The sequence below is a fragment of the Geospiza fortis genome, unplaced genomic scaffold (genome assembly GCF_000277835.1).
Source record: "Geospiza fortis unplaced genomic scaffold, GeoFor_1.0 scaffold138, whole genome shotgun sequence".
Taxonomy (NCBI): domain Eukaryota; kingdom Metazoa; phylum Chordata; class Aves; order Passeriformes; family Thraupidae; genus Geospiza; species Geospiza fortis.
The window spans coordinates 6,761,912-6,774,864 of NW_005054307.1; the positions used below are offsets into that span (position 1 = coordinate 6,761,912).

General features: G+C 35.8%; 1 protein-coding gene across 1 annotated transcript in view; it reads right to left on the reverse strand.

Moving 5' to 3' along the window:
* Nucleotides 1-12,953, reverse strand: part of VPS50 (VPS50 subunit of EARP/GARPII complex) — a 79,490-nt gene that overhangs the window by 43,105 nt on the left and 23,432 nt on the right. Inside the window, exons 11-14 of the mRNA XM_014312102.2 lie at nucleotides 12,119-12,161; nucleotides 9,247-9,345; nucleotides 5,611-5,751; nucleotides 2,387-2,522 (exon numbers count right to left, since the gene is read on the reverse strand). Of these exons, the coding sequence (XP_014167577.1) occupies nucleotides 2,387-2,522; nucleotides 5,611-5,751; nucleotides 9,247-9,345; nucleotides 12,119-12,161 (419 nt within the window). The remainder of the gene's footprint in view (nucleotides 1-2,386; nucleotides 2,523-5,610; nucleotides 5,752-9,246; nucleotides 9,346-12,118; nucleotides 12,162-12,953) is intronic.

The window sequence follows — 12,953 nt, forward strand, 5'->3', positions numbered from 1 at the left end:
TTACACATTTCGCATTGAGGAATTTGAAACAGGCAGAGAACACATATATTCATAACTACACATAAAAAGAAGGATCAAAACCACCCAGGAGTTATTATTCTAGATGCCTGATTTAAATAGAGTGATTCTTCAGGTTTTTCAGTATTTCTCAAAATTCAAAAAGGCAGCTTTCAGTAATAACAAAAGGTTTTTGTTTAATCCCTGCATGATAGAGGAAAGCAAGAAAAAGAACTCAATCAAATCTGTCTTCTAGCTTCACTCTTTGAATACGAAGCAGGTCTTGCACAGAATTTACACAGTACTATAAAGGAAACATTTTAAAAATTAAAATGGTTGAAATTGAATTTACATCCTACACCATTTTCTTCTCGCTTTTCTTTGAATCATTTACAGATCCTAGAGCTGTTACCAACTTTTACTCCTAGGATCACACATGTGAAATCAGAAGTTTAAATGCTATAGCGATCATTTTACCACTCACTTTCAGGTCTTCTGTTAAATCACTGTCTCACTAATACCTGTAAATTACATCAACATCACAGTAAATTTCATGCTATGTGCTGAACCAGGGAAGCCCTCACACAAACCAGTGTGATCTACAAAGATCACTTTGCTTTGAGCAGGGAAAACAAAAAATTATCTGCATAGGTCCCTTTAAAATTCATTTTCTGATTGATTTTTTACTAAAAACACAAACAATGCTCTGACCACAACAAACAGTGTAATGGAAAATTTTCCATTATGTAGTTTATTTTGAGGGATGAAGCCCCATATTACAGCAATTTGCTGTTTAGCATGCAAACAACAAAATCACAGACTAAATAGTAGCTCATTAAATATGACATAGATATAGATAAATACAACATTCATTTCATGTTATGTTGATAATTTTCGTTCACTAATTTTATCTTCAGTTTGATGAAACAAGTTCTATATATACTTAATTCTGTCTTTCCAAGGACTTTTTGTATAAGTTTCACTACTAAAATACAAAGAGCTTTATTTATAATGTCTTTCAAGTCCAGCTTCTCACTTCCACAGTTGTACTTGTGCCCTAGGATCAAGAGTCCCTTGACACATTTAAGGTACTTTCTAAGAGTGCTGAGATTAACTGGGACAATACTGGGACACCCATGAGTTCCCAAAACTATAAAAGCCAGATATAGTGGTGCATCTACAGCTCCAGTCTGTGGGGCTTATATGAAGAACAACTTCAGCATAACCTCCTGAACTGCCTCCCTGGTTCCCTCTGACATATATGCCCATTCTACAGGAATTTTACTCTTTGACTTTACCACATATCACAGCCATCAAATCAATAAGTATGAAATGAGAATTCCCGGTACAGTTTCACTAATTGCTGTAGAATAAGCAATGAGCTTTAGAAAAACAACAACCAGTAGATATTTACAGTCCCTCTGAAATTAAACTGTACTTCTAAAATTCCTTTCGGTGTGCTTAGTCATCGCTGAGGTATTTGAAAAAGTGATTCAGCAGATCACTACATTTCATTTGTACATTATAGCTAAGCCGTGTGTCCAAGAAGATTAAAAACTGTGTAACAGAAGTTTAGTAGTAAACATATCAGAACATTCTGGCATGCATTTAAAAGCAGTGTGTCTAAAATTATGCATCTGACTGTACAGATGACTTTATTAGGCTCAATGGCTCCTGTAGAAGGCTTTAGAGTGCAGATTGTTTTCTTTCCTCAGGATGTCACAAGTAACAACTCTAAGGGGAACTAGTTTTATAAGTGCATATGTAGCCGAATTAGGAGTCTACTGCGATCATTTTTCCATGAAGTAAGTTCTTTATGGTACCTGCTTGATTTTACACCTGCAAAAACCACAGCAAAATGGACACAAGAGAAGAAAATGTAACTACCTTATTTAAACTGTAAATGTAAAAATATTGAGAATGGGCAATTCAATCAAAACTCTAGACTCTTTCTTCACACCACATTGCAAAAGCAAATATTTCAACTCTGAATTTCACATCTAATACAGCTATAAAAACTTTCAACTCAAGCAATGGCTTCAACTCAAAAAACAGCTCCAGCAATCCAAAGTAATTTTTTTAACACAAAAAATTGATTTTTTTTTTTTAAGATTCAACCCAAAAGGGAAGGACACTTCCCCTAAGCACTGTTTAAAATAAAATCATTTCTATCTGCAAGACCAGCATATACAAATACTCATTAAAAATTAACCTTATACCGAAGAGTAAAAATATCCAGTGAGTGCTTTAGTCCTTACTGCACACTATCAACAAAAATGCTGAAGGCACTGGGGCAAGACCACAAAGATACCAACATATAAATTAATAAATTGAGCACAAGAAACATTATTTCCAAATATCAGAAGTTTTGCTCCCAGAGGTTTCTTACCAGAAGACACAACTGCTGCCTCATCTTGGTCATGGTTCTCATGCCACTGCATCGTTCGGTAGTAACTGAGCATGACTTCCCAGAGAGCTTTGCAGAGATCAGCAAGGCATGGAATGTAGCTGTCTGATGTGATGTGCTACAGAACAACAAACAGCATTGGAAAACTTCAAAATGGTGTTCATTTTTTGCTGCAGCAACACAAACCATAAGAAACTCTTCAAATTTATATAGCGGAGCTGACATACATCAGTTTCATTTTCAAATGTATTTTACGAAGTGACAGATTCCTGATTTTGGTCAACTAATCAAATGCCATCCAAAAGTACAAAGTGTATTTGTTAGCATCTTTTTAATTTTCTCAAATGGCCTGTATGCTAACTAACTCTTACATTTATTTTACAGTGACACAGATGTAGAAGTAAGGCCATCTCATTATCAGAGGGATGCAGCCACCCCATGTGTCAGTTCAAGGACGCAGAGTTTTGTGCTGCAGTGCTACAGAGAAGTCTTCCTGGCAAATACTCCATTGGGTTGAATGAGCTTTAAAGTAGTAGTTAAAAAAATAACAAACTTGCTGATTGAGCAATTTTCTCTACTAACTTATCAGGATTGTTATTCTTACTGTATTTCAGGGCTTGTAGTATCTAAAATCTAAAGTTCCTGTGCAAATCACTATACTGACTTTCAGGTGAACAGGAAGAAAGGATTACTTACTAAATACCATGGTAATTCAATTTAAACTAAGGAAACAACCTAATTTCTTTGAGCTTATACTAGAATAAAGAAAATCAAAACTTGAGACTGAAGCAGCAAAGCTTTGCCCTGCTCCAGAAATATTCAAAAAGAGAAAACATGTAAAAGCATGGCATATTGCTAAGAAAAGAAAGACTCAACAATGAATCAGTGACCCTGAGTAGACAGGCACTAACTTTCATAAATGCTTAAGAATTTTTGAAAACATTACTCTTTTTTAAAAGATTCACATTATTATAATATCCAGTATCTGACTTCCAAAAAGATGCAAACAAACCAAAGAAAAAAGCCACTGTAGTCCCCCACTACCCATGTACAATGGAAATCAGGTAGATGAGTTCAATTTGACAGGTTTTCAGGAGCACACAGCAGCATACCTGCCTCAAAAGGAATACTTCAATTTTTATATGACTTCCCTTGCTTAATTAGAGTAAGTACTCCATAACCCCTTTACATGTTAAGGGCATCCTGGCTTAACAGCATTGGCAGCCTGAAGAAGGTTCTCACTTGAACTAAACTAAGAAAAAGAGGGCTCATCTTTCAGTCTTGAACAATTTATTCCTCAACAACTGAGTGCACGGGATGAAAACCTGCTGGTTTTTCTACAGGAAGTTAGATATTGAATTGCTATAACAGCTCATCTTATTCAGCACCCTGATTCCACAAATGCATTACAACAGGCAACAACCAACACTGAACAGCATAGTAAGAGACCAAAATTTCCCATCTGCACCCTGTTCCTAAATATCTAATGGTTACCAATATAGTAATGAAAATTTAAAAAGTAAATTTCAATGCAATTGCAGCAATATTCACAGTAGAATAAAGTCCCAAAATCTGAGCACCTTCATTTATACAGAATGCCAGCTATTGCAGGGTCACATTAACTTAAGCATCATGTCATTAAGGCTTTGCATAAGTAAAGACTAACAGAAACAATAAGGTAATAATTTTGTAACCATGCAGTTAAAGCCACCCTCTTTCTGTGTATTACAAAATGTGGTATTTCCAAGTACCTGAAAGATTCTTCCACACACTCAAGTATAAGGATAAACAGCAACACTGAATCTGGATTTTAGAACTGGTCAGAAGCAGCTCAGTAGTAGTTTGTAAGTGTAAATAAGCGGGCTTAGTATCATTAGTATTAGCAAGGAATGAGAAATAAACTGAAAGACATACAGAGGCATAAAGAAAAAAAAAAGAAAAACCTGGAAGAAAAGTTCATTAGAAACTAAGAAACAAAAACAAAACCACACTCTGAAGGCTTATAGCGGAAAGATGAAAGGACTGCAGTTTGGAGAAAAAGATCAGGGTTTGTTGGCTTTCTGCAACTAGAATTCATCTCAGTGAAGTGGAAATACCAACTATCCAGAAACTTACTCATCATATTCATGAATACTTAAGTCAATTATTCCCACTAAATTTATTTTGCTTATCACACTTTTATTTATACGAAGGCTCTTAGATAATGTTAACTTTTTAAGTCAAAGAGGAACTTCTTTAAAATGAAATGGTTTACAATGCAGATGTGTTGATTATTAGTGGTAGCTACATGATCCCAGGAGATAAGTGAAAGAACAGAAAATGGATCAGAATATGAACTTTAATCTCCTTGTGACTGTATTTCAATTTAATAAATTGCAACTGATGGGGTGGGTCCTTAAGTTGATGAAGTATGAGGAGGGCTTTGTCTGTGACTGAAACAAACATCCTAAAGAACATTCAAGACGGAAACATAATTTCAAATGGTAATTCTACATTAGAACCACCTAAAATATCTCACATACTTCTTCCCCATCACTGAAATTTTAGAAAATTTCTCAGGGTGTAACAGTAAAATCCCAAGTGAAAAAATTAAGAGAGTGAATTAAAAATTTGTATCTTCATTCTAAAAACATTACAAAATATGCAAGAAACTGCATTTAAAATTTGCAGTAGAGGAAAATATATGTATATTCCCAGCCCATGATCTGCCTATCATCAGGCTTTCTCATCTCAATATTATAGCTGTCCCTTATCCTGGTATCAAAAGTGCAAAATTAAATCTGAGAATGAAAAGTGAATGATATAAAGTCATGAATAATGGGAAGACACCAATTAAATTAGAAACTTTACAAGAATTCTTACTGAAATGCAGTATAAAGAGAAATGGTGAAAACTAGTTAAATGCACTGGAATGAAGTTCAAAGATAATAGTTATTCCAAACTAGTACATCATACTGAAAACACAAACATTTTGAAATGTTGGTCTTTGTTAGATGGAGTGCACAAAATCTCCAAGGTGCTAAGATTTAGTGTAATCAAAATCAACCTTAAGTTATGAGTAACAAATAGCTCAAATAGTCATAAGCTATATTAAGAAACTAGAGTAGCTATAGGCTTAACAAATGAGTCCCTACTGACAAAAGGTACACCTACAGCAGTGAAAAAATTCAGACTAAAAACAATAGATATATGCAAGAATTACATACTGTACAGAGGTCTTTGTACTGTAACTTCTGGAACTTGGTGTCTGTGTTTCCTGCACACAGCTCCACATATCCAAGGACTACTTGAAACACAGTGTTGTGAATGGCTTGGGTGAAGTGCATATGTAACTGGTCCATTGCTGTCTGAAAGAAATGCAGTAACACAAAACCAAACAGTAAAAATTCAATTTGTCATCTGCCATCATCTTTTAGCCATCTTCTTTTAACATACATCTTTTTCAGTACTGAACGCTTGTAAGCCTGTCCTCCAATCTCTGTCTCAAAAATACCGAACACAGATCTTGGCAATATTACAATATGGCCACATAAAAGAGTTCAGGTATTCCAAGTAAAATCAGTTTCCCCTGCCATCTTGCCTCTTTACCTTTTTTTGTACACTTTCACTAGGAAATATTAATATAATATAGCTAATTATAGAATTTACTCACTCATTTACCCTCCTCCCAATCATTGATAATGCGTCAAAAAGAAATTAGTTGAGATTCATGCTCTTTCTCCCACTGGAAACACTGCCAACTAAATCAAAAATACTTCCTTTGCAATCATTAAAATTAAAAGCAAAGTCTTTATCCACTTGCCAGAGTGAAGAACCCAAAGTACAATTAAGCATTACAGAAAGGCATGCACCTCATATAAATAAATTTCCTATAAAACTCCTCATTTTGGTAGAGGAAAAAAAAAGACATTTGTTTTAAAATAAAAAGACTACCTTTTCCAGGAAAAAGTAACATGTACTAAGGACTAATGACTATGTAACACATTAGTTTTGCCATAATCATGTCTGAGTTTCAGGTCAGGATGCTTCCCAAGTGTCCTTGTTCTTAATAAATTATATGTAACGTTATTCCATTTCAGAAACTGAATTTTCTCACTGTTTTCACATATATGTAATCAGCAGATTTGAAAGCGTTCAGTTTCACTACTTCCTATTTGATATTTTTAGCTACCAACAAGAGCTGAGAACTCAATCAATCCACAAAAAATGAAGCAAGTCTGCTTAAATCCTATTGAAAAACAGCCCATTTCCTATAGCTAGTCCTAACCTGAATTAGCTAAAGAAAACAGAATGACAAATGAAAAAATGAAAAGTACTGAAGATACTGAAAAACCTTGACATTTTGTTTACTGAGAAGAGGTCAATATGGGAGAGATTCGAATAAAAATGCAACAAAATTATTTTCAGACAAGTTCAAAATACGTGCTTTACTCGTAATAAAATGAATGCCAAAACCAAGTCACTCTACAATGGAAAAAAGCAAGCAAAAGCATGCAGTAACAAATAACATTTTTGTTTTGTCAGAAACTTCATTCCTCTCAAACAAATATCTGCCTTTCTCAACATGGCATGTGCCTGACATGCAGTGAATGCATTATACCTATTTTTCTTCAGTAAATAAGAAACTGAATACAGCACACTAAAATAATCTTCTGCCCTGATTTTAAGTTGCAGTCTTTAGGCATTCCAATAGTTCTGCACATTAACAAAGTATGGGAAGATAAATCCACTTCTATCCTTTTGCAGAGCTGCACTGGTTTTACAGCCAAGCCAGGAAAAAAAAGAACCCAACTTTGCTAGAAAGGTTCTTATTAGAAAGATGCAAAACAAACTTTAAAACAAATCCAAGAGAAGGCAATCTTATATCAGATGTGCTCCTGAAATCTGGAAAGAGCATTAAAAAAGCCAAGCATAATAAAAATTATTTGGGTTCTTATCCTGTCTTCAGCAGGGAACATGTGCTTTGACTTGATCTTTATGAACTAAAGCTTTCTGGGGGAATAAACTCTTCCCTAAGTAAATCAATCCCTGTTACACTGCTACCACCACGTTCAGCCTGTATTATGAGCACTGATCACCGCCAAGTCTCCAAGACATTCCTAACTCCTTATGCCCCTTACTTCACAGGACCTTGCTATTAGCTGCCATACTTCATACCTTCTTAAGGAAACTGATTAATTGCCTTCTCAGAGAAACAAACCAGTATGAAGTATTGGTTTCTCTGGGTCTGGATTGAAGGCACTTGAGACAGTAGTTCATGTTCAGACTCAGGTGTTCATTATTTCTTATCAATAAAACAGCCTCATTACTGTGAGTTCAGCAGCTTTTCATTAGAAGGCACAAAATGGCCAACAATCTCTTGTTACAAAGTCCTTTAATACAAAATTAACCAATAAAGAACTGACACCTAGATTATTTTCCCTTTTAACCCAATAACTGATCCCACAGAGCCCGCAATGTGGACTTTTCTGCCCAATTACAAAATGCCACCCAAACCCAAGAAAAAGAAGGAAGAAGAAAAGCATGAAGAAGAAACCCAGGATGACACCCTATGCCCTCCATCTTGCTTCCATCAGCAACATACTAAAAATCCCAAAACCTAAATTTCTCACCAAGTGATACACCTACACTACTCTCTATAATCTATTTCACACTTTTGTGGATTCTAGTCTATCTTGAAGTCTAGGAAATTTTCTCCATGAATGAGGGTCAAAGTCAGTGCTGCCCTGGGGGTCAGGACACCCCAGAGCAGACAGAGGAATATTCCCTGTGCTCTGGGTTTCCACAATGAAGCCTCAACGCAGTGCACCAAATAGAAGAGAACTCCATCCTATGGGAGAACCTAGGTCTACTCTTATTTACACAGAAAGTGCTCTAGGCACACACAGATGTAACTTTCAGGACATGTTCACAGTATGTGTTTGACATGCCATGGGATGTACTTTACTGCAAAAATCGATCTCCTCACATGTTCCATTGTCGTCATGTTAACAGTACAATACAAAATGGAAATATTCAAGGGAGCGGTAGCGCACAACCCAGAAAAACAGATCTAGCAATAAAAAATAGTATTCACATCACCAAATAGAATGAATAGTGCAAACAGCCGTATAAACAGAGCTGAAATATGGAACTTTTACTGTTATGATCTGTCCAAAAAACTACAGGTTGCAATAACACAGAGCTTACCTTTAGCAAGTACTGTTAAATTACATGAGCATTATAAAAACCTTTGTATACATATATTTGGCAAGATCCATCAGCATTAGTGTGCTGGTTTTGGCTGGCATAGAGTTAATTTTCTTCACAGTAGCTGGTATGGGGCATGGGGCTGTGTTTTTGATTTGTGCTGCAAACAGTGTTGATAGTTCAGGGATGTTTTAGCCATTGCTGAGCACGGCTTACACAGGGTCAAAGTCTTTTGTGCTTCTCATCCCAACCCTCCAGAGGGGGCTGGGGGTGCACAAGGATTTGGGAGGAGACACAGCCAGGACAGCTGACCCCAACTGAGCAAAGGGATATTCTATAACACGTAGTGTCATGCCCAGTAATAAAAGCTGGGGCAAGAAGGAAGAACAGGGGGATATTTGGAGTGATGAAGTTTATCTTCACAAGTCACTGTTACACATGATGGAGTCCTGCTGTCCTGGGGATGACTGAACACCTGCCTGCCCTCTGACGTAGCCATCGCACCAAGGAGGAAGCGAGCAGCTGTGTGGGGCTCAGCTGCCACCTGGGATTAAACCACAACAACTAGGGAGGTAGATTTCCATCACAGTACTCAAAGCTTCATGCTGTGACATGACTATTCTTTGTGACTTCCTCAGAAGATAAGTACTAACCTGTGTTTTTCCAAGCAGCCTGTAAGCCTGCTGTACCTTTGTATAATGATTGATATCAAAATTCTTGCATATTTTGGAAAGCGCTACATCCAATTGTTCCTATAAAAATGAAAGAAAAAATGCATTAAACACTAAAAAAAAACAGGCCAAGCAATACATCACTTAAACAACAAGTGAGGAAGGTGTTTATTTAAACAGTGTGATAATTATGGTTGTAAAGTAACCAAGACTGTGTGTGACTGGACTGTTCTGAGGTGCTTAAGTGTTAGTTCTTGCAGTGTAAGTACTTCAATGTCAGCCAACGAGTTTCACCACTCCCAAGAACAAGCAAGAACTCTGCAGTCAAATTCAAAGTGATGTTTACTTTGAGAAAGCCAGGAACATCAATCTGGGAGAGCTGGGATTTCTAAGCTGGTCTACTTCCACCCCTAAGAAAAACCCGATTTAGGGGTTTCAGCTCAATCAATTCCATTACAGAATTCTTAACCCTCTGACTGCATCTCGTAAATGGATCTAACACTGCCTGAATTTAAAGTTCATTGGCAAGACAGCCATGTATAAATACTACATCAGCAGTATTGTATACACAACAATCAGTACCTGAGAGAGTCAAAAAAGAAAGGAGACACACAACTACAGGTTCTGCCAGCAGAGCTGTGTCTGAGCATACTGAACAGCTCTGCAAGAAATGAAGTTGACCTACTATGTAAACTAAGTGGGGAAAAAACTTCAATAGGATCATGTATTTAATGACTAATAAAGCTTTCAGAATTTAAAGAATTTAAAGAATTTGACTATGTAGCTTAATAACATAATTCTCATGTAGACACTGTAATACATTCAGATACACAACCTAATCCTAGTTGTTTTCAACCAATAATAAATAAAAACAAAAAGAATCAATAACATAACATACACAGTTAACAAGTATTTTCTTTCCTTGCTAAATATTAAACCAATTTTAATTCTTATTATTTAATGATCTTGCAATACAGTCTTGCTCTTAAAAATAGAAACCACGGTAGATGGGTGTTCAGCCTCTTATGTACTTTTACTTAATCCATTGGAAAATTTTCATTAATTACATCATTAGCCACAAAATATTTTTGGTGCTAATCCTAGAGATTTGGTGGGGGTTGTTATTGTACTTTCTTCCCTAAGCCAAACGGTAAAAGGACCAGTAACCTAAAGATCCAGAACTTCTCTAAAACAATACTCAGCAATTTGAATTTCAGACATACACAGATTTTTTTTATTCTTTCTCTTGTTTCTTGCAGAACACCTGTACAAGAAGAAAACTGCCCATGAACAGAGCTATTAAACAGAGAACATCAATCTTTTCTATTATTTTTCAATAGCCCTTCCACTAAAGCCATCTTGCATTTGTAAAAACCATCATTGTATGTAACATAGTATAAAAGTAAGATCTATATTAAAACCTAAATTTAAAAAAATATTAAAAAAAGGAAAAAGGAATGCACTTAATCAGAGGCATTCAACTATTGAAAAGACTCATTATGGAATTCCTAACTAGCAGAATATTATTGTATATTAATTAGACCATGTATTTTTCAGCAATACTCCATGGACCCCAGGATGACTTCATGTTTCATGACCCCATGATGTTTCTTCCATATGCACAGGCATAACTCCAGTAAAAAATAAGACACTTTCATGGGAAGAAAGTAAGATATTATTATACATTCACAAGTAATAAATAAAAATCTTGAATGTGATTATTTAGTTAGCTGTGAATTGCTTTCACCAAACAATATGGCACATTTTATATTTTGATAAGATCGTAATTTGCTCCTCAAAGCTGTTACTGGAAGGAAGTAAAAATGCAGTCTCCTTCCAAGCAACGTCAGTATTTGCTCACAAGGGAAAAATGAGTGCTCACTCTAACAAGGCCCGTGTTAGAGTGGTAAGAAAACAGTCATTCCACCAGCTTTTGTGAACAAGACATGCTCTGAATAAAGCACTATCAGAGAAAGACTAAAAGAACAAAAAAAGCTTTGCATAAAAGCTGAAGTACAAAGACATACTCGAAGGAAATTGATGAAATTTTAGTTTTACAGGGAATTAAATAACAAGGTATGATAAAACATGTGCTAGTCTGACTTTCTGAAGACATGTGACAACGGGTGTAGACAGCTGCTCAAATAGCTAATTTAGGTTCCTGCTAAACATTACATGTGTATGCATCACATGCACCACATACACATCATACATACCTACATTGCTAGACCTCCTACAAAACGCTTGCCAAGTTCCAGCTCAAAATTACCTAGTAGCGGAACTCAAAGCATTCCCTTTTTTTGCCAGCAGTTTCCAGGAAGACACTTCACATTTTATATTCCTTTGCTTTTGTGATACTATCTACCAGCTTAAACCAACCTTAGTCTCATCCTTCACAGCTATTCAAGTCTTATTTCCTGCAGCTTAGCATGGTCCTATCCAGCAGTTTCCAGTTTGCTAACCTCTAAAATTTCCTGTGAAACTGTGTACAACTCTTGTACAGCCTATCCAAACCTACTGGCTTCTTATTAATTTACTTTTCACAACCATTTGGAAGTTCAATACTTCAAATGTTATGTACTTCTTTAATTTTACTCCTCTACCACTTACAGTGAGCACAACTAGTGGACTGTGTCATAACACGTTATAGAGCATTTAGGTTGATTACAGCACTAAAGTCTACATGAGCAGCAATGGCTACAGCATCCAAAGAGAGTATTTGAAAGAAATGTACACATTCTATAATTGCTAACAACATTTTACTAGAAAGCTCTAGTACTCAGAGATTAAATAGCAGCACATACTTAGAGGTTAAATATTAGCATATACTGAACATCAGTATAATAATTCTTACCTCTATTTGTTCCAAGGTGTCTTGCAGTTTTGAATTTAACTCACTATTGATGAATGAAAAAATGTTTAGAATAAAATTACTGATTATATAAACATTTCAGACCATTTCTTACTTCTAAAAACCCTACTGCTGAGTCACAACATAGCAATTCATCATAAACCATTAAGCTGCTGTTGCTGTGTCAGACTAGCACCATCACACCACTGCTATGTTGAAAGGCAGATTGTTCTAGGTTTATAATGCAACAGTGTTAAGAGGGTTTATACAAGACTCCATCCTGCTAGGATTTAACCAAAAATTCAAAGATATTCCCAACCCCCAAAAAACTTGCTTTAAGTGTTTTGGTTTGGCACTGTGGTCTACACCAGAGCATACCCAATAGGCTCAGGGCTGTCAATCTTTGCAAACTACAGCAATTTTTATTTGTTACTGAGGAACCCCTTACAGAAATGCTATCAGAAAAAGAGAATTTAAGCTTCCTCAGAAAAAATGTAAAATTTGGTATAAAAAAATTAACAAAAACAGCTACCATAAGAGAAACTATTTAGGACAAAGAAAGACACCACTGCACCTTTGCAACAACCAGCTTTAAAAATCTCAGAACAGCAGCAATAAAAAAAAAAGAAAAAAAAGACTACTATGTTTTTGTTTGGAAGGGTCAAAGCAACAAAGAATTAGGCAGGATACTCTCTTCTTGCACAGAAAGCACAGTTTTCATTAAATAATCACCTCATCATCTCATTTTAGACAACCTCCCTCTGTGCTGTGAATCTTCTTCTTAGGGGCCTACACTAATTATCAAGACAGATTTTATAATCTCTGCTTAGTTCCCTAC